We start from the raw sequence: 22,066 nt of genomic DNA on the forward strand, positions 1-22,066 counted from the left end.
AGGATGGAACACGAGGCGGTCGGGCAGACGGGCAAGAGCATGAAATGGCGATGCGCGTGCGGAGTATGTTTCAGAACCAACACAGTACTTTGGCTCCGTCTATTTTACTTTTCGTTTACTGTAGCTTCAACGTCTTCGCTCGTGTTGGCGGTATCAGTAATTCTGGATGAGCTACTGTTGGTCTGTCGTCGGAATGTCAACAAGTTGGCTCGCCTCGTGCACATGCAGGGCCCACCCCACATCACTTCACGTTCAAATCCGGACCGGTCAATACCCCATGCTTTTTGTTCTCTTTCCTGTCGCAGCGCTCGGGTCAAATAGCGCATGGCTTAAATTGCCTTCGAAAGAGCGGGATTCCATGCATCGTACATACCGCTACAGATCGATTTCGGCTAGAACCCCAGATCCTCGGCGAGCCGATGCGGACATTGCTGCTTTGGGTGTCAATAAAAAAGGGGCGGCCAACCCTCCGTGCATGTGTGTCCTTGGTCTACTGTACATCTTACTGTGTCTGCATTGTTCTGTGCGCTTCCGCCAAGAATACGGGCCCGGCCCTGGAGTCCTTAACCAACCCGACCGCCAAGTCCGTGTAAGCCACTCTCGATAACCGGCAATAGGACCACGGGCTGTTGGCATGTCCTGTAGCACAGCTTATGAAGTAAAGCGGGCAACAACTCATCATTGCTGATGCAATACACTGATCAAACGCTTTCCCCCCCCAACTCGCTCGCCCTCCCTCCGCCGTTGCTCAGGGGACCTACCCACGACCATCACGACTCATCTGCGACTCTTCTGGACGATTGACGAGACCACGCCAAGATGGGAGAAACACCGAATCACCTCAGCCCAATCTTTGTGAACAACACGGAGCTCTTCCCCGACTCGAAAAACATCATCCAGATCCCGTACAGCAGCTTCAGCAACGTGACCGCGACCGCCATCAACACAACCTCCGTCGCCGGTTATGACTGGACGAAACCGTTCCCCGGGCGTGCCATTGATGGGCACGAGGCGCATCTCTATGTCACGCGCGACGTGCCTCTCTCGGACGACATTGTCCAAAACTCCACCACGACGCTTTCCGCATTGACTTTCAGCATCCCGGGCAGCATGACCAACTCGTCCACCGACCTGCCACTGAAGATGGATCCCTCGTGGTACATCTGCCGGCACATTTTCATCAGCACGAAAGAGCGGGCGAGAACATTCGCCGTGGAGGGCAAGGGTTGCGACTTTTTAGAGACCTCATGTCGCCTCGATTTGGTCAACAGCCTGACGAAGCGTTGGGGCAGCAAAGACGGCACGACCATGTGCTCAAGCCTGGCACTTGATCCCATCCCGTCCAGCTGCAGCGACACTTTCGGTCTCTCCCGGCAAGATGTCTTGGGTAAGTTTCCCTTCCTCTGAGTGCGTCCCCTTCATATCCCTGACTTGAGCGTAGCTTTCAACTCTACGACCTTGGCCGATCCAAACGAGGGCCCGTTAGTCGCCTCCGACCGTTTGATGGAGCGGACTTGGCGCATGGGCACCGGTTACTATGATCCGCACGATCCCCGTTCCTACGAGATTGCAGCGAACCGAACATATCTCATCGCCACGGTCTGGGGCTACAGCAGGGAAGTCGATGAGAAGGACGCCCAAACGCCACAGGTTTCGCTCTCGTGTCTGTCGGCATGGTCCCGTCACGATTCAGTCCTTCCGGCCTCGCCACTCACTTCCACCACAGCACATGCAGCCCCAGAGCCCTCGTCGACGTCTTCTTCAGCTGCCAGCAGAAACAGGGCCGGATTGGCGCAAAAGCTTGTAGCTGCTGCGGTTGCGGTCACGGCAATTTCGCTTTTGAACATGTAAGAATGTACACAGCGCAGGGACACCGGCTATACTCCGCAATCGGTCCATGTGCAGTTCTATTCATGTCGCTTTCCGTGGGCGTTTGGCCATTGACATGATGAGGCGTTTTTAAGTAGCCACTCTGTTATGAAATGCACCTTGCCAAAGAACCATCGATTTTCTTCACTAGCTATCTGTTGCAATTATCATTATTTTAAAGTAATATAGCGATGTATTATATACTTATAGGTGACTATCGAAATCTTTCTAGGCCATTACTTCTTACATGACTTAGCCAACTTTTGAACGATCGCATCTTTGTCGCGAAAGGAATGCGAAAATTTAGCTAATTTGCTGGAGTCTAACGCTTCGCGAATCTTAAACGCGTTATGAAATGTGTCGCTTCTTGATACCTTCCGTCCCAGCTGCGCCTACCAGAAGGCGTAAGATCGCGAAGGGAGTTGTTAAATTAACCCCGGATTTCCATCCCACATTTTGGGGACGTTGTATTGAAATCCGGGGTTAATTTAACAACTCCCCAACATTCAGGTTTAGCACGTATTGTACTGCATCGTACTAATACAGCACATGCACAGGCAAGCACGGCTTCACAAAGCGAGCACTGATTCACAAAGCGAGCACTGCTTCACAAAGCGAGCACGAGACGCGTCATATCAACAAGTTTTGTTGCCTCTTATCGCTCCTATGGTACTGTTGTCAGCCTGTCGTGGCGGGAAAGCTTCCGAGCGAAACTTCATCGACATTGATGGGTAGAGGGATTACATATACGCGAGACTTCTGCTGCAACATAGAAGATACCAATGCAAGTTATTCCGGCTCTACCTCATTGATTACATCAATGCTTCCGTACTCGTCTAGTTCTGCCTTTCTGATAAATTCTTCCGAGCAACACATGAAGAGGTTGACAGTTGAGACGTCGGGTTGTGTACCTTGGTAAAGTCCGCCCGTGTTGCCGTGATCGATGAAGTCGGGGCCCACAGCGCGGAATAAAATAACCGTTGTGGGCTCTTTTTGCCAGTCTGGTGCTGCTGTATCCCACGCGTCCAGGGGCTCTTGGCTGTAATCGCGCGTAGTCGGCATTTCGTGCCTCCGAGCCTCCAGGTCTGCTGTGTAATGTGCGTTCCAAGAATATGATGCTTCCCTTAGTAGCGCTTCAGTAGGCTCTGCCTTCAGCTCATCATAAAACGCTTGGTAGTTGCACGCAATTGTAGCATGAGCTATTTGATGTCGCATTCGGGGCTCTAATTTGAAGAGAGCCCTGAGTGTGATCTCCCATGGCTTTACTGGATACCAGATCATATATGGAAGGAAAGACTCGTCGATATCAGGCGTATGCCAAGAGAGATCGTTCATCATAATGAATCGTGCGTGTACCGCGCTGGCCAGCTCAAATTTCTCCAGTCCTTTTCCTTGTATTTGAGATGACCACCACTTGGCAAATGGGCTGCTGTGATATATCCCTCGTACGACACACATCATTTCGTTCTCTACCATCTGTGGACGTTTCAAGCGCGCGTAGCGATCGACGTTCCCTTGGTGCGCTGCCATAAGGATCAAAAGGTTCTTGTTAACTTGAGGTAGATCCGTCGGTAAGGGGCTATACAGGAGCCATCGATTGGAGACGGTGAACTCATCATTGGGTCGACTGCCTTCATCGACATGCCCAATACCTCCATCTTCCGTGATATCGAAGTATGCCGTATAGTATCGCTTTCGAAATGATCTGGAGGGCGCTGTTCGCCAAGACAGCGTCGATGCCAATGCGGTGTCATCGTTGAGAGAGGCTCTTGGTAGTGGTGGATGCCGAATAGTTCTCGTATAGTCATCCAGAACCGCGTAGCGCAATGGCCGACTCATAATGTATTCGAATATTCCGTTTCCTTTAGGAGAAGCCCTTGCCTCCTCTGCGATGGAAACATCTGGCAGCAGGTCCAGTTCCTTGTACAGAGATGTATATCCAGCAACAGCACATGCGCGCCCAACTTGATATTTCAAGCATGGGTATCTCGCTGCTAACTGCCGATACGTATCTTCTGTGGCAAGCTCTGGATACCAGATGCAATAAGGGAAAGGACTGTTAGAAGACGGCTCCAGCGCCAGAATTTCGGGTACGATATTGCTCATGATCTGACGAGCGTGTCTCGCACGGGTGAATGCTGCACTTCCTGGTACCCTACCATCTTTACAGAGGGCAACGACTTCCGGTAAATTTGCGTAGTCTTCGTGGTGGCGAATTCCATGAATGAAGGCAAGTTGAGCCATATCATGCTGCAGTAGGCCTCTATCGGGAACCACCTCTCCGCGTATGATAGGCAGACACTTGACGTCAAGCGAAGAAGCCTCGGCGCTGTGTCCCAAAAGCTGGGGCGCACCACCTTCTCCAGCGCCATCGGCACGTCCGGTAACATGCGTAAGGATCTCTGTCTCCATAGCAGTACTGTTCAATGCAGCAGGAGCGAAGGGAGAATGCGACCGTGTGGGTTTCCTGAGAATGCAAGCGAGACATAATGTTGTTTTCAGAAACACAGTGAAATCGGTCCATTTACAGTATTTGCTTATTGACCGCACGGCGACACACCTCGTTCGTGATTTGGAAACACCGGCTGCACATGGAGAGCCGCTGTTGGTCATGAATAATTATTCGGTTTCCATGAATTGGCTGGCTGGGTTTGGCCCACGCTCGTATTATCTGGCCAAGACTTCATGACGCTTACTCCAGTTGGTCTGAGTAAGCTATCTTGTCCAATGCAATGCCCTCTTCCGACTTTCAACGAAAAAGGTGGTATGCAAACAATTGCACAGCCCTGTACTGTATACAAGTTCCCTTTTGCCAGTCTGTTGGCTTGCCCTCACTCTTAGAGAGTGTGGCCGTAGAACACAACTGACATTTCTCCCAAGTGACTACATCAAGGGTGCCTCTCCACAGAAGCGATCTCTTCCTCTCAATGAATCAGCTCACCCCCCAGGAAGCTTGACAAAGTCGAGTGTTTCATGATTCTCTGGTTCACCCTTAATCAACGCCAGATCAATAAGTTTTTCGCAATCAATCCGTTCGGGTGATTTTCCCACATTAAAAACTTCCACAGCGCAAGACCGTATACTCATTCCGTTTTGCTAGCCAACTGAACAAAGACACGAAAATGGGACAAGTCGCAAGTGAACTCTGTCCAATTTTCGTCAATAACACGGAGTTTCTTGTCGAGAGAAGCCATATAATACTGATCCCCTATGATACTAGCGAATGGACGAGCCCAGCTTCTATATATACGACTACCTTCAGTGGCGATGACTGGACGAAACCGTTTCCCGGGGTCGCTATCGCAGGACATACGGCGCATCTCTATGTCAGATATGATATTCCCATTCCGGAGACTATTGTGCAGAACTCCATAATGTCAATTTCCTCATTGAGCTTCAGTATTCCTACCAGCATGACTAGTTCATTTCTCACTTATAAAACGGATCCGTCATGGTATATCTACCGGCATATCTTCCTTAGCACGAAGCAAAACGCTAGGGAAACTGTGGTAGAAGGCAGGAACTGTAGCTTTTTAGGAGAGCCGTGCCGTGTCGACTTGATTAAGAGCTTGACCTAAGACTGGGGCCGCGCTGACAACTCGACAATGTGCTCAAGTCTGACATTTGATTCAATCCCGGCGAGCTGTTGGGATAGTTTTGGGTACACGCGACAAGATGTTATAGGTAATAGAGGGTCCTCGTTCCAGTGCAAGCCTATCTGACCGACGCTCAGGATTCAACTCAGAGGACATAGCCGATACATTTATTGGTCCACTTCTGGCTTCCGAGATGATGTGGCTGGGAGCCTGGCGCATGGGACCTGGTTATTATGGTCTGCACGACCCGATTGCCTACGAAATTGCCTCTAACCGGACGTATATCATAGCCTCAGTCTGGGGCTATAATCGTAATATTGACCCGAAAACCATTAGAATGCCCGAGGTGTCCCTCGCATTTCTGTCATCGTGGGCTCGCGCTCGCCAGCCCTTCCGGACCCTCCAATTAACGCCACCACATCAGGTTCCTCATCAATATATTCACCAACGACAAGCAGTGCCGGCTCCACTTCGATGCAAAAGCTTGTAGCCGCTGCATTCGCGGCTACCGCAATTCCGCAACTGGGCTCGGCGGTCTGAGAGCAGTGATTGAAGGCTAACGGATGTTGGCTTGTAGACTACCCGTCGACCGCGTGACGGAATTCACCCAAGAGTTTGTTTATCTGGACAGTTTACGGCATGCCTCGTATAGGGCTTATCGATCCGTTACATTTTGCTGTGACTTTCAGACTGATAGTTTTATCTGCGATTAAATCCAGATTTATTTCCTGTTAGATTGAAAACGTTTACTATAGCGGTATGCTCGTTCCATTAGAAAGTGGACAGCCACCAGGTTCCATGCCGTGCTATTCCACACTATGTGGAATACAGAAATGCCACGTAATTGAGAGTTGGCCTTGAATGAAACGCAACTTTCGACTCAAGCCATTCGGGCATCATGTCCGTATCCCAGAGCTCACAGCACGGGCAAGACGGGGCAGATCCACCTCGGCCTGTTGTCTACGGCAAGCAGCGGTCAGTAGTGCAGGTACTGACGTACTGAGGATCATCCCAAGTGCACTAGGTCGACGCTAGGGGCTAACTTAGTCGTTATGTAGCAAATATTTAATAAAAGCTCGCCACCAAGCCAGGTTTCCTCGCGAAAAGTGGACCAAGTGCAGCATTCCCCGACCGTCTGGTGACAGTCATTGATAGCATCTTCGTGGTCGAAAGGACAGCATCATGGTTGACCAGGACAGCATTGGGCCTCTTCAGTCAACGTGGTCGGATTTTATCCGCAACCTGCTCAAGGCATGGCACGTCCCCGGCGTGTCGATCGCAGTCATTGGCGGCGAGCAATCGTGGACTGAGGTACGCACGCAGCGCACGGACAAGAATTGAGAGCCAACTCTCAATGGCATACTGATACACGAATATCAACTCAGACTTTCGGGTTCGCCGAGCTGCCACTCACGCCCTTCACTACAGACACTCTTTCATACAGCGGCAGCACCACCAAAGCACATCTCGCCGCCCTCTTCGCCCTCTTGGTCGAGTCCGGGCGGTACAAAGACGACAGAGGACAGCCTCTGTCTTGGCAAACACCCATCTCGGCGCTCATACGAGATGACTTTATGCTACAGGATGAGTGGGCAACCGCCCACTTGACTCTTGAGGATGCGCTCTGCCACCGCACCGGACTGGCAAAGCACAACAATGCCTACATCCGTTACGTTCGCCCGGACGGCTTCCACGGGGCCAGGCGAGTAATTACGCTAGAGGAGATAGTGTGCAGCCTTCGGCATCTACCCATGGCCAGCGAGCCTCGCACGACCTTTTGCTACAGCAACCTCATGTTTGCGACGCTCTCGCATGTCATCGAGACGCTGACGGGCCAGTGGTTGGGCGACGCGCTGCGTAAATGGCTCTGGCAGCCCCTGGGGATGAACAGCACGTACCTTTCGCTGCAGGATGCCCTCGTCTCCGGATCGCAGGTGGCCCGGGGCTACTTCTGGGACGAGGAGAAACAGGAGCACACGGGGTTTCCGCGCATGCCTACAGAAGAGGTCTCGGGGTCTGGCGCAGTCATCACATCCGCAGCAGACATGGCGAAATGGCTCCGCTTCTGGCTCCGTGAGCAGAGGCCGCTGTCGCCGGACGGACATCGGAGCGTGCGACGGCCGCATATTGTCATCGGTGACGGCGGCGACCCTGCGCCGTACGACACGCCGCTCATGTACGCCAAAGGCTGGCAGACGTCGTCGTACCGCGGCCACCGCTTCTGGACGCACCACGGAGGCATGGACGCCTTTGGTGCTCAGGTGACGTTTTTCCCGGACCTGGACTTTGGCGTCGCCGTCATGGGGAACACGGCCTTTACGGCGAATGCGGTCGCAGAGATAGCGACGTGGCACTTGGTGGATGAGAGGCTCGGGGTACCGCCCTCGGAGAGGTTTGACTGGATGACGAAGTGAGTGGCCGCCGTTGGGCACTTGCTGAGTGAAGCTGATCCAGGTATAGATGGCAAAACGCGGTGCAGCAGATCAAGGACAACGTCCGTGGCGGCTTGGACAAAATATATCCAGATCGACCAGCAGTGCCTCTGCCTCCGTCAGTGTCCCTGGAGAAACACGCTGGGCTGTACTACCACCCCGGCTACGGCTACATCGATCTCAAGGCGGTCCAAGGCGGCGACACAAGCAACACGAAGCCCGCCCCGCAGGCACAGCTCCATGCTGAGCTGCCAGACAACAACTTTCGCGTCAAGTGCGACTTCGTGCACGTCTCGGGCGACAAGTGGATCATGTACGTCGACCTGCAGGACGCGCCGACGCTCACGATGCACGACTTTGCAGCCGTCGAGTTCCGAACGGGCGTGGGCGGCAGCGTGGAGGCCATGGGGATCGAGTGGCGCGCGAGGAGCGACGTGGAGGGATGGATCTGGTACGACAGGATGGCGGAAGAGGGTGCTGCGTAATTGTGATGCCGTAGCTACGTCGTTCGTCTCAGTGCGCCTCTGACACACGGCCAACGAAGATGGCTCTGCCTCGTAGCAGATGGTTTACGACAGGCCGTCGTTACAGGTGAGGGCGCGTGGTGGCTGCTGGACATTTGCACAAGGTTCAAATACTCGTAGCCACTGTTGTCGACCAACCACACACACCACCATCGAAACATCAAAGAGCCGTCGCCGCGCATTATTAGCGGGTCGGGGACGTGTCTTGGCTCTTCAACGCCACCATCCAAACGTGGGAGTGGTAAAGCAAACGTGAGGTCCCACGACGGCCCCCCAGAATTGAGTTTGAGCCACCACCCGTCCTCCTTCCAACCGGCGGCCCCAGCTGTCCAGTCACGGGCTCCGGAGCAGAGCTCCTTGCCAACCGGCGCATTCTTTAGCGACGAGAGCTCAACGTTTCCGGCGATGGAGCTCATCGCCGAGTTAACCGGGTGCCGCCTCTGCGCGCGCGCCCCCCTTCGGCCCGCTTGCACTGGGCGGTTACATCATAAAAGCTTCATGGGGCCCCGGTGGTGGAGGAGCTGGTTTGATGTACCCCGCGTTGTGATCAGTTGCATCTTCAGCTGCTCAACGCCGTATTAGCACTCAGAGCTGCTCACGTCTGGAATTGACAATGGCTCATGCAGCAAAGCGTCGGGCGCAGGAGGCGGCCTCCTCCAACGGCGCCGGTCCAAGCGATGACATGGGAAGCGTCTATGGTTCGCGATACGCCGTGACCGAGCTCCCGTCGGACGACATGCCTGACGCCCCGATGCCTCCCGGGACGGCTTATCGCCTGATCAAGGACGAGCTCAGCCTCGACAACAACCCGCAGCTCAAGTAAGACGCGCATCTTTGGCAGTCCTGTTCTGAGCGCCCCCATGCTTGGATATAAGTGAACCAGCGACTGACTCTCAGCCGGCAGCCTCGCATCATTCGTGTCCACATACATGGTACCGTGACATACACTACCCCCCCCCCCTCCCCCCCCAACTTGGCTCAGTGTCTAACATCCCACAAGGAAAAAGAAGCCGAGCAGCTCATGACCGAGGCCATGTCCAAAAACTTCATCGACTACGAGGAATACCCGCAGACGGCCGAGATCCACAGCCGCTGCGCGCGCATGATCGGCTCCCTCTTCCACGCGCCCAAGGACACGGCCATCGGCACCTCGACCGTCGGCTCCTCCGAGGCCATCATGCTCGCCGTGCTCGCCATGAAGAGGCGCTGGAAGCTGCGCCGCGAGGCCGACGGCAAGCCCGCCGACCGCCCCAACATCGTCATGTCCTCCGCCGTGCAGGTCTGCTGGGAAAAGGCCGCCCGCTACTTTGAGATTGAGGAAAAGTACGTCAACTGCACCAGGGCCCGCTTCGTCATCGATCCCGCACAGGCTGTCGCGCTCTGCGACGAGAATACCATCGGCATCGTCGCCATCCTGGGCACTACGTATACGGGGTCGTATGAGGATGTCAAGGGCATCAGCGACCTCCTGGTCAAGCAGGGCTCCGAGGTCCCGATCCACGTAGACGCTGCGAGTGGCGGGTTCGTGGCGCCTTTCGTATGCCCGGAGCTGGATTGGGACTTTAGAATCGAGAGGGTGGTATCCATCAACACCTCCGGACACAAGGTACGCCTACCAGGCCGCTGAACCGCATGAGCTGACCGTGTCGCAGTACGGCCTCGTCTACCCGGGCGTCGGCTGGGTCGTCTGGAGGTCGTCCGAGTACCTCCCCAGCGATCTCGTCTTTAGCATCAACTACCTCGGCGCAGACCAGACGTCCTTTACGCTCAACTTCTCCAAGGGCGCATCGCAGGTCATCGGGCAGTATTACCAGCTAATCCGGCTAGGCAAGACGGGCTACCGGGACATCATGTGCAACCTGACGCAGACGGCCGACTACCTGACCAACGCGCTGCGCGAGATCGGCTTCGTGATCCTATCGGAGACGTCAGGCCGCGGGCTGCCGCTGGTGGCGTTCCGCTTCCCGGGCAAGGACGAGGGCGAGACCGAGGATGCCGACTTTGACGAGTTCGCGCTGGCGCTGTACCTGCGCGCGCGCGGCTGGGTCGTGCCCGCGTACACCATGGCGCCCGAGACGGACAAGATGAAGATGATGCGCATCGTCGTGAGGGAGGACTTTTCGCGTAGCAGATGCGACCTGCTCATCCGGGACATCAAGCTGTGCTGCCACCACCTCGAGCAGGACAGCCAGCAGTTCATCAAGCGCATGCAGGAGCACGCCAAGGAGCACTCGGTCGCCAAGCGCAAGAGGAACGATCCGCTCAGCAACCCGCGGCACGAGCACGACCACAAGGTGAGTTTGCATCAGGCTCCACGGCATACTGGCCGGCTGACTGACGAGAGCAGCGCGTAAAACACTCCCTTCAGGGAAAGACTGGCAAGAGTCATGCCGTGTGTTGATGGGGTGCCCGGCGAGACGGCGGGTCAGACGGAGTTATTTCTCGAGCTTGGTATACCTTAAAAGACTTTATCATGAACGTCCACCAGGCGAGCAAGACGGCCGGCGACTTGCCCATGATCATAATGCCACAAATCGAGTCAGGATGCGAGAATGCTTCGTGTTCGGATCAGCCGAGCCCCGCCGCGATGCGGCACCGACTCCTCCACGTGCCCCGTCCATGACACATAAAACGTTGGCCACTGACATCGCAAAAGTCAAAGACAAGTCACACCGGTTTCTCGTATTGTAGCTACCTCAGCTCCGTCCGTCCTCGCTAGTGGGGGTATCTATGTCAAGTCCCGGCCCGTCCGTGGCTCCCGTGGCGGCCTGGGGTGGCCGCTCCCTCCACCGGCACGGGGCCGGGACGCCTCTCCACGCCGCGCGAAGCGGCTCGCTCTCGAATCTGCTGACAAGACCAATCTGACTGCCGGATGCGCAAAGGCGGGGCAGGGGGGTGAAAGCGGCTGCTGTGGGAACGAAAGTCAAGTTCTCGCAGGATTACAACGCATACAAAAACGGCGCCCCCGGGGGCGTGACCTGAGCCAAGATGGACAATTGGTGATGCTCTCCCGATATCCTGGATCGGCGTGAGAATCTAGTAGGCGGGTTGGGTGGTTGTTTTGCGTCAGTCGGCACGCCCGACGTGGGCGAGCTGTAGTTGTCGACGACGAGGCAGAAAAAAGGAGACAAATGAAAAACAGCAATGGTCGCTAAGTGACGGTTTGGCTGAGATGACGGCAGAGATAAGGCAGGACGGTGGCTAAAATCAAGGTTGTCAAAAGTCGTAACGTCGTCAGGGGTTTTCGAGAGTCCGTCGAGCTTCGTTGCGGTTCGTGTGTTCGTTCGACGCTCGCCGGACGGTGCCGCGCCGCCCGCCAGCTCACATCACGACGCAGCAGCCGCAGCCACCCTTTTTCTCGTCGAGGTCCTCGGGCGGCGCGGCCGGGGCATGCTCTTTCTCTTGCGGGGGCGGCCCGGTGGTGGTGGCCCGAGGGCTGGCTATCGGGCTGACGGGGAGAGGCTTGTCGGATATCTTGGGCATGGTCGAGTATGAACCCTGCCGCAGCGTCGGGCTCTTGGCCACGCCGGGCTTGAGGGGCCACTCGCCTGCCTGCGAGGCTTGCTCATCTTCCGTCTGGGCGACGCCGGCGTCGGGCTCCGGAGGCTTTTGAAATTCGTTGTCATTGAGCGGTCGAAAGTCTTTGTCGTACGCGTCACCGAATTTGCCCTCCTTCTCCCATCTCTCCTGCTGGAGTCGCTTGGCCACGGTGGGGAGCAGCTGTTGGTCCGGGGGCAGCCGAGGGTCAGGTTTATACGAGTTGAGCATCCACGGGGGGTCGCCCTCGGGCTGCTTGCTGGCGGCAGAGCCCTCGCCGCGCGTTGGGGGTCTCGTTCCAGGGGCGTCCTTGGTCGGTCCGGAGCGCGTCTTGGGCCGTCCGGTGACCGCGCTGCCCTTGGACGCAGCGGACGGCCTGCGAGAAGCATTCTTCTTTGGGGACGTGTCTGTTACGGAACGCTTCGCGACCTTGGGACCGGTGCCCGTGCTCGCTTGGTCGCTGACCGACAGACTCGCGGAGAGGCTGGCGCTGCGGGATCGAGGCTTCGGATACGATATGGCGTCGCCGTCGACGGCGTCGGCCGGCCTCCTCACGGCCGGGGAGCCGCGTTCGAGGTAGTCGACGGGTATGGGGGCGGGGCTGGTCTTGGCCACGGGAATGCGTGACCCGCCCTTGCCGCCGTTGGCGATAAAGTAGGCGTTGGCCTCCGCCTCGGCAATCTCCTCGGGTGTGCGCAGGTCCCAGTGCGGCGTCGACGGCTCCGAGGGCAGCAACTGCTCCAGCGTGGCCGAGTCCTTTCGGGGCCGGCTGTCCATGTCTACGGACTCGGTGCCACGCGTCAGGCGGCTTTGGCTGCGCTCACGGCGCTGCTTGCTGGGAGGTCGTGTGCGTGGGACGAAGATGCCGGCCGCCTGCAGCTCCTCGCTCTCAATCTTCGCCAGCTTGTCGCGGTGGATCCATTTGGAGTCGTCGTTGTCGCGCACCTCGAGGCCGAGGGTCTGATGCAGCGGCCGTTTGCGATCGTCGCCGTTTGACGAGTGCCAGTCTGACGAGCCGCGACGCGGCTTGGGTTCAATGGCCAGAGGCGGCGACAGAACACGCTCATCGGTGGGCCTGTCCCAGCGAGCAGCGCTCAGGTTGTCTACCGAGTGCATCTTGCGGGCACCCATGTCGAGGGCGCTGGCCGAGGTTGACTGGTGGTGGGAGGGGGGAAAGGCGTTGCCATTCTGCGGGCCCAGGGGGTTTCGATGGGCTTGGTCGAAGCGTGCAGCGGCGCCAGTCTTGTCGTGGGCTGCATTCTGCATTGCGACAGACAATGCGGTCAGCGGCTGCCGTTCACGCAAGGGCCATCTGCGGGACGGGCGCCACGCGTTTGACAAACGGGCGGCAAAGAACTCACCTCGAACTGGCCTCCAGGATACTGCCACGCTGCCTCTTCCCCGTGGCTGCTACTCGGGGGGGTCAGGGCCGTGGTGCCCGTGGCAGATGAAACGGCAGCCATGGAGGCTCTGCGACGGGGCAGATGCCCCTTACTCGACGCGAAGTTCGCGGGCACGCAATTGTCAGAGTAACGGAGTCACGACGGAGCCGTGGGCGAGGTGGTGGAGGCTCAGATGCGATTCATCAACGACTCGGGGGCCCAGAGACGTGTCGTTTGATCCTCGCAGACGCGGGTCGACGTTGGCATCGCCTGCCGCAGCGGCGCTGATCAAAGAGAAAAAGGTTCCGGTGAGGATCAATGGCGTGTCGAGGTAGGTGGAGGAGGCCTTTCGGTGAGGCGCCGGTCGATCTGTCGAAGAGAGGCTACCAGCCACCAGGGGGCGTCTCGAAAAGGAAGCGCAATTTCGTGGATGGTCGGAGGCGCCGGTGTCAGCTTTGGCCGACCACCCGCGGTGGGAAACGAGCGAATTGGCGATGCCGCAGTTGAGGGCCGACCGGGATCTCGGGGACGCGGACGCGGACGCGGGCGCGGAGAGGAGGAGGAGGAGGAGAGTTGGAGGTTGAGGGGAGACGGGAGACGGGAGAGGAGGAGACGGGGCGGAAGAGCTCAACGGGACAGGCACCGCGTCGCTGGAGCTGTTGAGCGGCCAGGAGGGCGGGATTTTGAGGAGGCTGGACGGACTGGAGGGCTTCTGCACGCATCACCTCAGGTGGTGCGAACCCCCCGGTCCAGCGCCGTGGTTGGTGCTGGAGGTGCCTGGGGCCCGGGCCGGAGCTCGACAGTGGGCCGAGCGCTAATGAGCGCGGTGGGCCTAGGAGCTGGACTGGAGACCGGGGGACAGGCCTTGAGGCTTGAGCCCTCCAGCTGGAGCCCTGGAGCCCTGGATGGAGCGCCTGGGGTGCTGGAAGTGCTGACGGGGCCCAGGCGCGCGGAGCTGCGTCTGCGTCTGCGTCTGTGTCCCGCATGCAGGCAGGGAGTGTTATGAGAGTCTCAATCGCGGTACTGGTCGTCGTCTGTATGCTTTCTTCTCCAGGCGAGGGGTGAATCATGCTTGCGATGCAGAGTGTGATAACAGCATTGACAGAAGAAGGAATTGTCATCGGTGGGTGCGTCGTCGTCAATGTTCCATAGGTGCACCTGACCCAGTGTCTTTAGCGCTGCTCATAGCGGGCATGGCACTAATACAATCCCCCGCCGTCGACAGCCCTGGATCCTGCCCGGGCACCACCAACAACGGGCAGCTCCTCCTTTTCCGCTTCCCCTGCCGGCCCGGGCCTCAAAACCACGGATAGCAGAGGCGAGGCGGCCGGCGTGGAAGCAAAGAAAAGCTTCCATTCAAGACCAACCGCCAGTGCACTACCGGTCTTGGCCATGACTGGCGATCAAGCCGAGCATTCACTCGTACGAGACAGCCGGGGGCGACCCAGGCCGCCGACATGGGACCCCCCCTTTCGAGGAAGTTTCTCCGTACCCTTCATCAAAGCGGCCATCTAATGAGGCCGGGCCACGATGTCACACTGTTGCTGCTCCATGAGGTACTCCGTACTCCGCGCCTACCTGCTGGAGCCGTCCGCGGGCCGCCCAGGGGTCTCACCCTTCGCCGCCGACACCGAAACGCCTCGTCACGGGGTGCTTCGCCCAAAGCAAGTCGTTCATGCACCCAGCGTGCCTTTTGTCGTCGGAGATTCGTGAGAGGTTGATCATGGTCTGGCGGACAGGGGGCCGGCCAACACGAGCTGCCACCAATAGCGTCCCCGGCCGCGACCAAGGGGACGGGGGGGATGCGGTACCTGGCTTCAGCAGGGCCTCGTCTCATCTCGTCTGCAGCCCGGGCTCGGCACATGGGCCGGCGTTGCATCCTGACTGCCGTCCGAGCAGTCGAGTTCGTGCCAGCGCTGCGCCAGGCGGGTGCAGGGGAAAAGGATAACAGACACCGCCGCGGCTGTCGCTGGGATCGGATGGCTTTTAGCACCCCAAGGTACCTACCTGGGATGACGGCGCTGCGGGCGCCTTACGTGCAACCTGCAGCGGCGGCACGGCAGGCAGGACCCTGCATCCGCAACGCGGGGCACCACTGGCCGGGTCCGCAAATCGCCACGGGCGGGAGAAAAAAAAAAGGTCGCCGGTATCCATTTCGCCGGTCCTCATCCACGCCTCGTCACCCCATTCAGTATTGATAAGCCTCACCTAGCACTTGCACAACTCATTGCAAGGGACAAAGCGCTGCACAAAGCCTTTGTTCTCGGAGCCCAGTCGACCCCGGTTGCTTCGCGCCCTCGTACCGTCCATATATTGTGACCCCAGACGTGACGCTTGACACCCCGCCCGGCTGAGCTTCCGCAAAACACCTCCATACAGTCCTGACCGGCGAGTCGTGAACGGATCCCGCCGATGGCGCGGCTTCTCGAGCTGCCGCGAGAGATCCGCGAGCAGATCCTCCGCGAGGTCATCGTCTCCGAGCGCCGTGCGCCCGCATCCATCGCCGAGTGCGGCAACAGAGTCCCTCTCCCCAACCACATCGACGAGACCCTGCCAGACATCACGAGCATCTACATCGAAGATGGGCCGCTGCGGTTCCCCAAAGACGCCCTCCTCGCCACCTGCCGCCAGCTGCGCTCCGAGACGGAGGAGCTGCTCAAGCTGATAGGGCCTGACAAGCTGCCCTACACGCTCGACGTCATGCTCGTCGACCAGGTCGGCATCTTCCCCACGTGGCTTTCCTTTCCCGCCATGCCCACGCGCATCGAGCTCCTCCGCATCCGGGTGCGCCTCTTTGACAAGCCCGAGAACTTTTCCCGCGAGTGGGAGGAGTGCATCGATGAGGACGACGAGTTGACCTGGTGGAACCTCATCGTTCTCTTCACCGTGTACATCCTCGGCATGTGGAAACGAAATGACTTGGAGCCCGTCGACGAGACCACCATGGAAGCCGCTGGCGGCGACGACTGGTCAGACGTGTCGAGCGAGGGCGTCGACGACGGCTTCTCGGACATTGCGCCCTACGTCATCAACAAGATCGAGCTCGAGTTCCCCCGGGCCGCGACGCTCCTGGGCTTCTCGGTGCACCCGCTCACCCTGCAGCAGCGCCGGCGCTTCATGACAGACGAGTACTTCCAGGAGGAGCACCAGCCCGCCATGAGGTTCAACGACGCGTTCGTCATCCTGAGCGACCCGGCAGAGGACGACTACACCCCCTACCGCCAGGCCCTCTTCGCCAACGTAGGGTCCGTCACGGTGGTGGGCGGCAACACATTCAGCATCACCAGAATGTTCCTCGAGTACTACGCGGAAAACCACCTCCACGGCGCGACCACGGATCCCAGTAGCGGCTTCGAGATGATTCAGGTAATCAACCGGGCGAGGAGGAGGAGGCAGCAGTTGGGTTTGTGGGATGAGACCGAGTGCAAGGAGTATTCGCAGTTCATCAAGGATCTGGCAGTGTGGGAAGCGATGTTCTTAGCGGACGACATATCATGAGGCCGAGGAGCCATCAAAATGTAGTTAGAAAAAAAAAGCGGTTCCCCCAGGCCACCTTCTCATGCCCCGCATCGTCAAGACTCATGAAAGCAAAGCCATTCGGCAAGCAACCTCACCCAGCCTTGCCAGCCATCCCAGCCCACACAAGCACAGTCCAGCACCGGAGCGGTCTGAGCAGAAAATCGCATCGACCCCGCTCCGCTGTCTAAGACACGCATCTTCTTTGGAACAGCCGCGGGAAACGAAGACGCTCGGACGGGGATGGCGTCGACGACGAGAAGGACGAGGTTCGTCTGCATATCCGACACGCACAATTGCACGGTGAGCCTACCGAAAGGCGACGTGCTCATCCACGCGGGGGACATTACCAACCAGGGCAGCTACTCAGAGGTGAGGCAGGCCGCCCGCGCTGCAAAGCACCAAACTGATAGATCAGCTCTCCAAAGCAGTCCGATGGCTCGAGGCCGCCGATTTTGAGGCCAAGATAGTCATTGCCGGTATGTCTTGCACCGCTCAACCGAAGCCCTTTGCTTCAGGTTCGAGTCACGGCTGACATCTGGGTCTGCAGGCAACCACGACATCACGCTCGACCAGGAGTTTTACTCCCAGCACGGCCACTCCTTCCACAACCAAGATCCGCAGTCCCCAGAATCCTGCCTCTCCCTCCTGACGTCCTCCCCCTCCATCACGTACCTCACCCACAGCGCCACGACCGTTCGACTCACATCGCCGCGCGGCCCACGCACCACGTTTAAAGTCTTCGGCTCGCCGCACGCGCCTCGCCACGGCCGCTGGGCCTTCTACTACGACGCGGAGGACACGCCCGCCGCGACGGCGCTGTGGGACGCAGTCCCGCCGGACGCGGACGTGGTGGTGACGCACACGCCGCCCCGGGGGCACCGCGACGAGACGCCGGAGCGGCGGATGGGCGGGTGCGAGGCCTTAAGGAGGGCGCTTTGGCGCGTGCGGCCGCGCCTCGCCGTGTGTGGACACATTCACGACGGTAGGGGCGCGGAGAGGGTGACGTGGGATCTGGGGAGTGAGTTCGCGGAGAGGCAGACGGTGCCGTGGAGGGACCCTGCCGAGGGGAACAAGAAGGTGAGCTTGGTGGACCTCACGGGGAAGCACGCGCCGGCCCTCGACAACGACGGGTCGCGGGCGTCAAGTGGCGAGTCACGAGATGAGGAGGACTCGGGCGAGAGTGTGAGTGTCGAGGCGTTGGGGAGATGGGGTCGGCGGGAGACGTGCATCGTCAACGCGGCCATCATGAAGAGCAGGTACCCGCACGTCGGGGGCAAGGAGTTCTACAAGCCCATCGTCGTGGACGTGGACTTGCCCGTGTGGGAAGAGCGGATCAGTAGCGGATGATGCCTGTCGTCGTCTGCTCTAGCTTCGCTGCCCAACATATGTGATCATCTGGTGATAAAGGCCGCCGCCTGGTCATCTGGAGACTGCCACCACGACAACCCCCCAACCAAACAGCTCAGCTTCGTCGATTCCCGATCCCACGGCCCGTAAATGCATTGCCCAGGTCATCCGATCGGGCATTGCATCTACACGAAGCATCACCGCGTCGCGCGCATCGTCGCCCAAGCTCTCTCTCCAATTGGTGCAATTACCTACCCTGTACCAGCACTGAATGAACGAAAGATATGCGCATGCCCAGCGAGCACGACAATGAATGCGCCTGCGTGTCTTTGCGTGTTTGGGCAGCTCGCTGATCGGGAAAAAAAAGACGCCAGATCCCGACCCAACCCATCTCGAGCCATCCGGAGAGCCCGAGCGTGACCATCGGCCTCCAGAGACCGCATTCATCCCCCCATCTTGATTCAAGCTGTGACGCGGGCGAGCGCCCAAACCACGTGCCGAATGTGACGAGGGCGGCCACACGGCGCTTACTTTAGAGCGGCGACCTCATGGGGAGCAGCAGACGTCCGGCACGCCCGCACGAGACGGGAGACAAGCTGGACAGACTTGCGCATACATCCACACAGATCTCTACAGAGCCGTGGAATCGGCGCTGGGCACCACCCAAGCCTCCATATGCAATGATGCCGGGCCTCCGCGACAGGTACTTCTCCCGCCAGGTCCGGGCGCTAGCGATTGGATCGGTGCCCAGTTCGGTACTGCGAAGCTCGTCTAATCATGGGAGCGAGCACCGCAAGGCCCTCTCAACGTCGCTGCGTCGCCCTCCCTCCCGGCCGACTCTTGAGAGCGACCGTCGGCTGGCGAGCTTCGTCCATTGAGTCGCGCAGGCGTGGCACCTGTTGAGCGGCCTTCCCACTGCTGTCGTCGGGCTTGGTCTCGCGTTAGCCAGCGATGATCCTCCGCCGGGGAGGCGCTCGCCCAGGCCGCTGAGGACCAAGAAAGCTGCAGTCGGGGAGCGAGCCGTTGGCGGCAGCCAGCTGATCACCCGCTCCACCGCGGGGGCGGACGATGAGTGAGAGGCTCGAGAAGGCTTGGCTCGACCATTGGACCCTGTGCTGGTCAATCAGGCACGCATGTGTCGTATGCATCCAGGCGCAGCTCACCAGACTAGCAGGCGAGGTATTTGGGTATCTGTCACCCAATGTGCAGTCCTGGACATGCGTGTGGTGCTGCCGCGTGTAAAGCGCTCCGGGATCCTGACCGCTGGTGCCGTGCGTTTGCCTCTTTGCCTCTCTGGGCCCTGTCGCCACTCCCCCTTCGCCGACAAGATGTCTGACGGTGCAGGCCCCGACGGGCCTCGAACTCGCAAGCCAATGGAATACAACCAGACAGACCTGGCTGCATTCGGCGCCGTGCAGCTCGGGACCTGGAGAAGTGATGAATGGCTAAGCTGCACGGCAGGGGCCCTCCTTGCCCTCTCCACGCGGGCTGACTTGCTCCCGTCTAATCGAGCGGAAGCCGATGGAATACGGCGACACCTGGCCAACTGGTGCCGTCTCATCTGACGGGCCCGACATCCAATCATGCGGTTCGGAGCCCTGCCCAAGCTGGCATCCCGTCCCTCAGCCGGGCCCTTAGATGCCGCTGCTCAGTAGCCTGTCGGGGAGCGGTGGATGCGTCTGGTTGACGGCATAACAAGCAGCTCAATGCGAGAGGGCCCTGAGAGCTTCCCCTCGCGACCCTCGCAGAGGCCATCATGACCCCACGTCCCTCATGCGGCCCGTGGGACCCCCCTGCTTGATCGTGTCACTGCTACCACTGCCAACCTACCCCTCATCCACGGCCCTCCAGGAGAGCTGGCGCTGGGTGGGCATTGCCGAGCTCGAGGGGACGCCGACTTCGCGGGAGAGCAGAGTCTTGTGTGTACTCTGCAGTGGCGGAGACAAGACTGCCAGCATTGGGCCTCTTGGAGCGCCGTGATAGATTCGGCACCTCTGCAGCATTAGCCGGCTCCCTCTTGCGCATGGCGTCGAGCTGCAGTCGTCGTCCGCCTTTGGAAATGCAGGTCCCTCACCCACTGGCGGCCCACAGAGACGCGGCCATCTCGCCCCATCATGCCCCATTCGCCGCCGACGTGCGAGGCATCGTGGATGGAGGGGAGCTGTGGAGTGGAGAAGAGCGTCCAAGGAGGGGAAAAGCTATCTGGTCGGTATGCGCAGAGTATGGCACGTATGCTTGCTATGGTCCCTCGGGTCTCCTGCTACGGTCTGGTGGCCTCCTGCGGCCACGTCCCGCCTCGTGGAGCTCGCCTCCTCAACGCCTCCTCGACAGCATTGCCGGAGCTGGTTGGCCGGAGCTCGAGCATGAATCGGGGCTCGCATGGCCTCCTTGCGCCATGGCCAGGCCCCACGCACGACGCAGCGGGGGGGATGTGCGTGAGGCTTCTGGGGACGAGGCGCAGTTGGCGGTCTCTCCCCACCACCACCACGGCCGGGTGACGAGGCAGCAGGATAGCTGGCAGAAGGGAGGGCACGAGAGGGCCGTGGACGAATGAGGGCGGACGGTACGGCGGATCAGGAGCACGCATGCAGCGTGGAGGACATGGATCGTCTTCGCGTGCAGGCTGGCAGGTAATGTGACGGCCGGATGGCGCCAACGGCGTTCCTGCCTCAGGCGAGGCAGAGCGTGAATGAGTACCTCAGGCACCGCACAGAAGCGTGGCGGCAGAGTGGGAAGGTGCGGTGCCATGCATGCTTGCCCAGAGCATGCCGTTCTCGAGGGCCGGATCAGGCGCCCGCCGACAACGAAGGAAGGAAGGATGGATGGATTGAGTTTGGCGATGGCGGTTGGGCGTCGCGTCACCTCGACTCGCCCGCCGTCGTGCCCATCGCCGGCATCAGATCAGGAACGAGCACCGCGCCCCGAGAGCGTCCGTGTATCTTCCACGCTCGGCCGGCTCATCGTCCCGTCGAGCACAGACGGCCGTGTTTTGAATCGACGCCCGCTTGGCCTGTCGATTACCTGCATCCCGTGGGACGCTCTGGGGACACTGTGGAGCTGCCTCGTCGTCGGCGCCGTGCCCTTGTATCATCTCACCTCACCGCCTCTGTCTCTGCGACGACGACGACAAGGACGCCAGACAAGGGCCGTCGCCGGGTCAATCGCGGCAGCCGTCACGATCCAATAATACCAAGAACGCGTGCAGCTTCGTGGGCGCTTCTTTTTGCATTTCTGCTGCGCCATCGCCGCCCTGCGACATCATCACGTTCTCGGTGCAAACCGTTCACATTCGAGGCTTACACGCTGCTCGGGCCTTGCCACCTCCAGCCTTCCCCAGCTGCCGCCACCACCAGCACCACCAGCGCCATCACACCCGAAAAGGTTGACTGACAAGCTCGAGCGCTAAGCCCGCTCACTGAGACTGGACGACTCGGGGCGCCAGGCAAGCCACACGCCACTACGCCTCGACGCTGCGCTGTCGCCAGCATCATCACCGAACCGGCAATTGTCGCAACCGCCTCGTCTGGGCTCGCCCTGCCCCGACTGCAACCTCTGTTGATAATCAACCGCTACGATAATCCGACCAAGGCTCGGCCGCCTTGGGGAGAGCAGCGTCCGCTGACTCACTGGCTGCCTCGCTGACAACGTCGGGTGCGTCGCCGCGTCTAGAATCGCCCGAGAGCCTTCAGCCACGAAAGACGGAAGCCCTGAGAAGGAGGGTCGCAAGCTCCGGCCTTTTCTTAGGAACCCGCGCGCGAGCCGTCCCATCTACCCACCGCTGCTAGCACAAGCGCCCCGCCATCACATCGTTCGTTCCCGCGCCAGGCGGAGCCCCCGACCCGCCGGCCAATTCAGGTTCG

At 59.2% G+C, this 22,066-nt stretch overlaps 6 protein-coding genes across 6 annotated transcripts; 5 read left to right on the top strand and 1 right to left on the bottom strand.

The window, feature by feature from the left end:
* Positions 1–819: 819 nt before the first annotated feature.
* Positions 820–2,136, top strand: PLICBS_006190 (uncharacterized protein; the record flags this gene model as incomplete). The annotated part of the gene is made up of 3 exons (XM_065600880.1): positions 820–1,387; positions 1,442–1,663; positions 2,126–2,136. The coding sequence occupies 3 exons, from the start codon at positions 820–822 to the stop codon at positions 2,134–2,136; spliced, it is 801 nt and encodes a 266-aa protein (XP_065456952.1).
* Positions 2,137–6,647: 4,511 nt separating this feature from the next.
* PLICBS_006191 (uncharacterized protein) lies at positions 6,648–8,382 on the top strand (the record flags this gene model as incomplete). Its single annotated transcript, XM_065600881.1, has 3 exons — positions 6,648–6,776; positions 6,851–7,875; positions 7,926–8,382. 3 exons carry the CDS (start codon positions 6,648–6,650, stop codon positions 8,380–8,382), a joined length of 1,611 nt encoding a protein of 536 aa, XP_065456953.1.
* Positions 8,383–9,034: 652 nt separating this feature from the next.
* PLICBS_006192 (uncharacterized protein) lies at positions 9,035–10,822 on the top strand (the record flags this gene model as incomplete). The annotated part of the gene is made up of 5 exons (XM_065600882.1): positions 9,035–9,240; positions 9,326–9,353; positions 9,422–10,027; positions 10,074–10,715; positions 10,769–10,822. 5 exons carry the CDS (start codon positions 9,035–9,037, stop codon positions 10,820–10,822), a joined length of 1,536 nt encoding a protein of 511 aa, XP_065456954.1.
* Positions 10,823–11,742: 920 nt separating this feature from the next.
* PLICBS_006193 (uncharacterized protein) lies at positions 11,743–13,421 on the bottom strand (the record flags this gene model as incomplete). Its single annotated transcript, XM_018319967.2, has 2 exons — positions 11,743–13,218; positions 13,320–13,421. 2 exons carry the CDS (start codon positions 13,419–13,421, stop codon positions 11,743–11,745), a joined length of 1,578 nt encoding a protein of 525 aa, XP_018182441.2.
* Positions 13,422–15,752: 2,331 nt separating this feature from the next.
* Positions 15,753–16,838, top strand: PLICBS_006194 (uncharacterized protein; the record flags this gene model as incomplete). Its single annotated transcript, XM_018319968.2, has 1 exon — positions 15,753–16,838. One exon carries the CDS (start codon positions 15,753–15,755, stop codon positions 16,836–16,838), a length of 1,086 nt encoding a protein of 361 aa, XP_018182442.2.
* Positions 16,839–17,099: 261 nt separating this feature from the next.
* PLICBS_006195 (uncharacterized protein) lies at positions 17,100–18,206 on the top strand (the record flags this gene model as incomplete). Its single annotated transcript, XM_065600883.1, has 3 exons — positions 17,100–17,228; positions 17,275–17,335; positions 17,407–18,206. The coding sequence occupies 3 exons, from the start codon at positions 17,100–17,102 to the stop codon at positions 18,204–18,206; spliced, it is 990 nt and encodes a 329-aa protein (XP_065456955.1).
* Positions 18,207–22,066: the final 3,860 nt, after the last annotated feature.

This window comes from Purpureocillium lilacinum (assembly GCF_023168085.1).
Source record: "Purpureocillium lilacinum CBS 284.36 DNA, scaffold_4, whole genome shotgun sequence".
NCBI classification, from domain to species: domain Eukaryota; kingdom Fungi; phylum Ascomycota; class Sordariomycetes; order Hypocreales; family Ophiocordycipitaceae; genus Purpureocillium; species Purpureocillium lilacinum.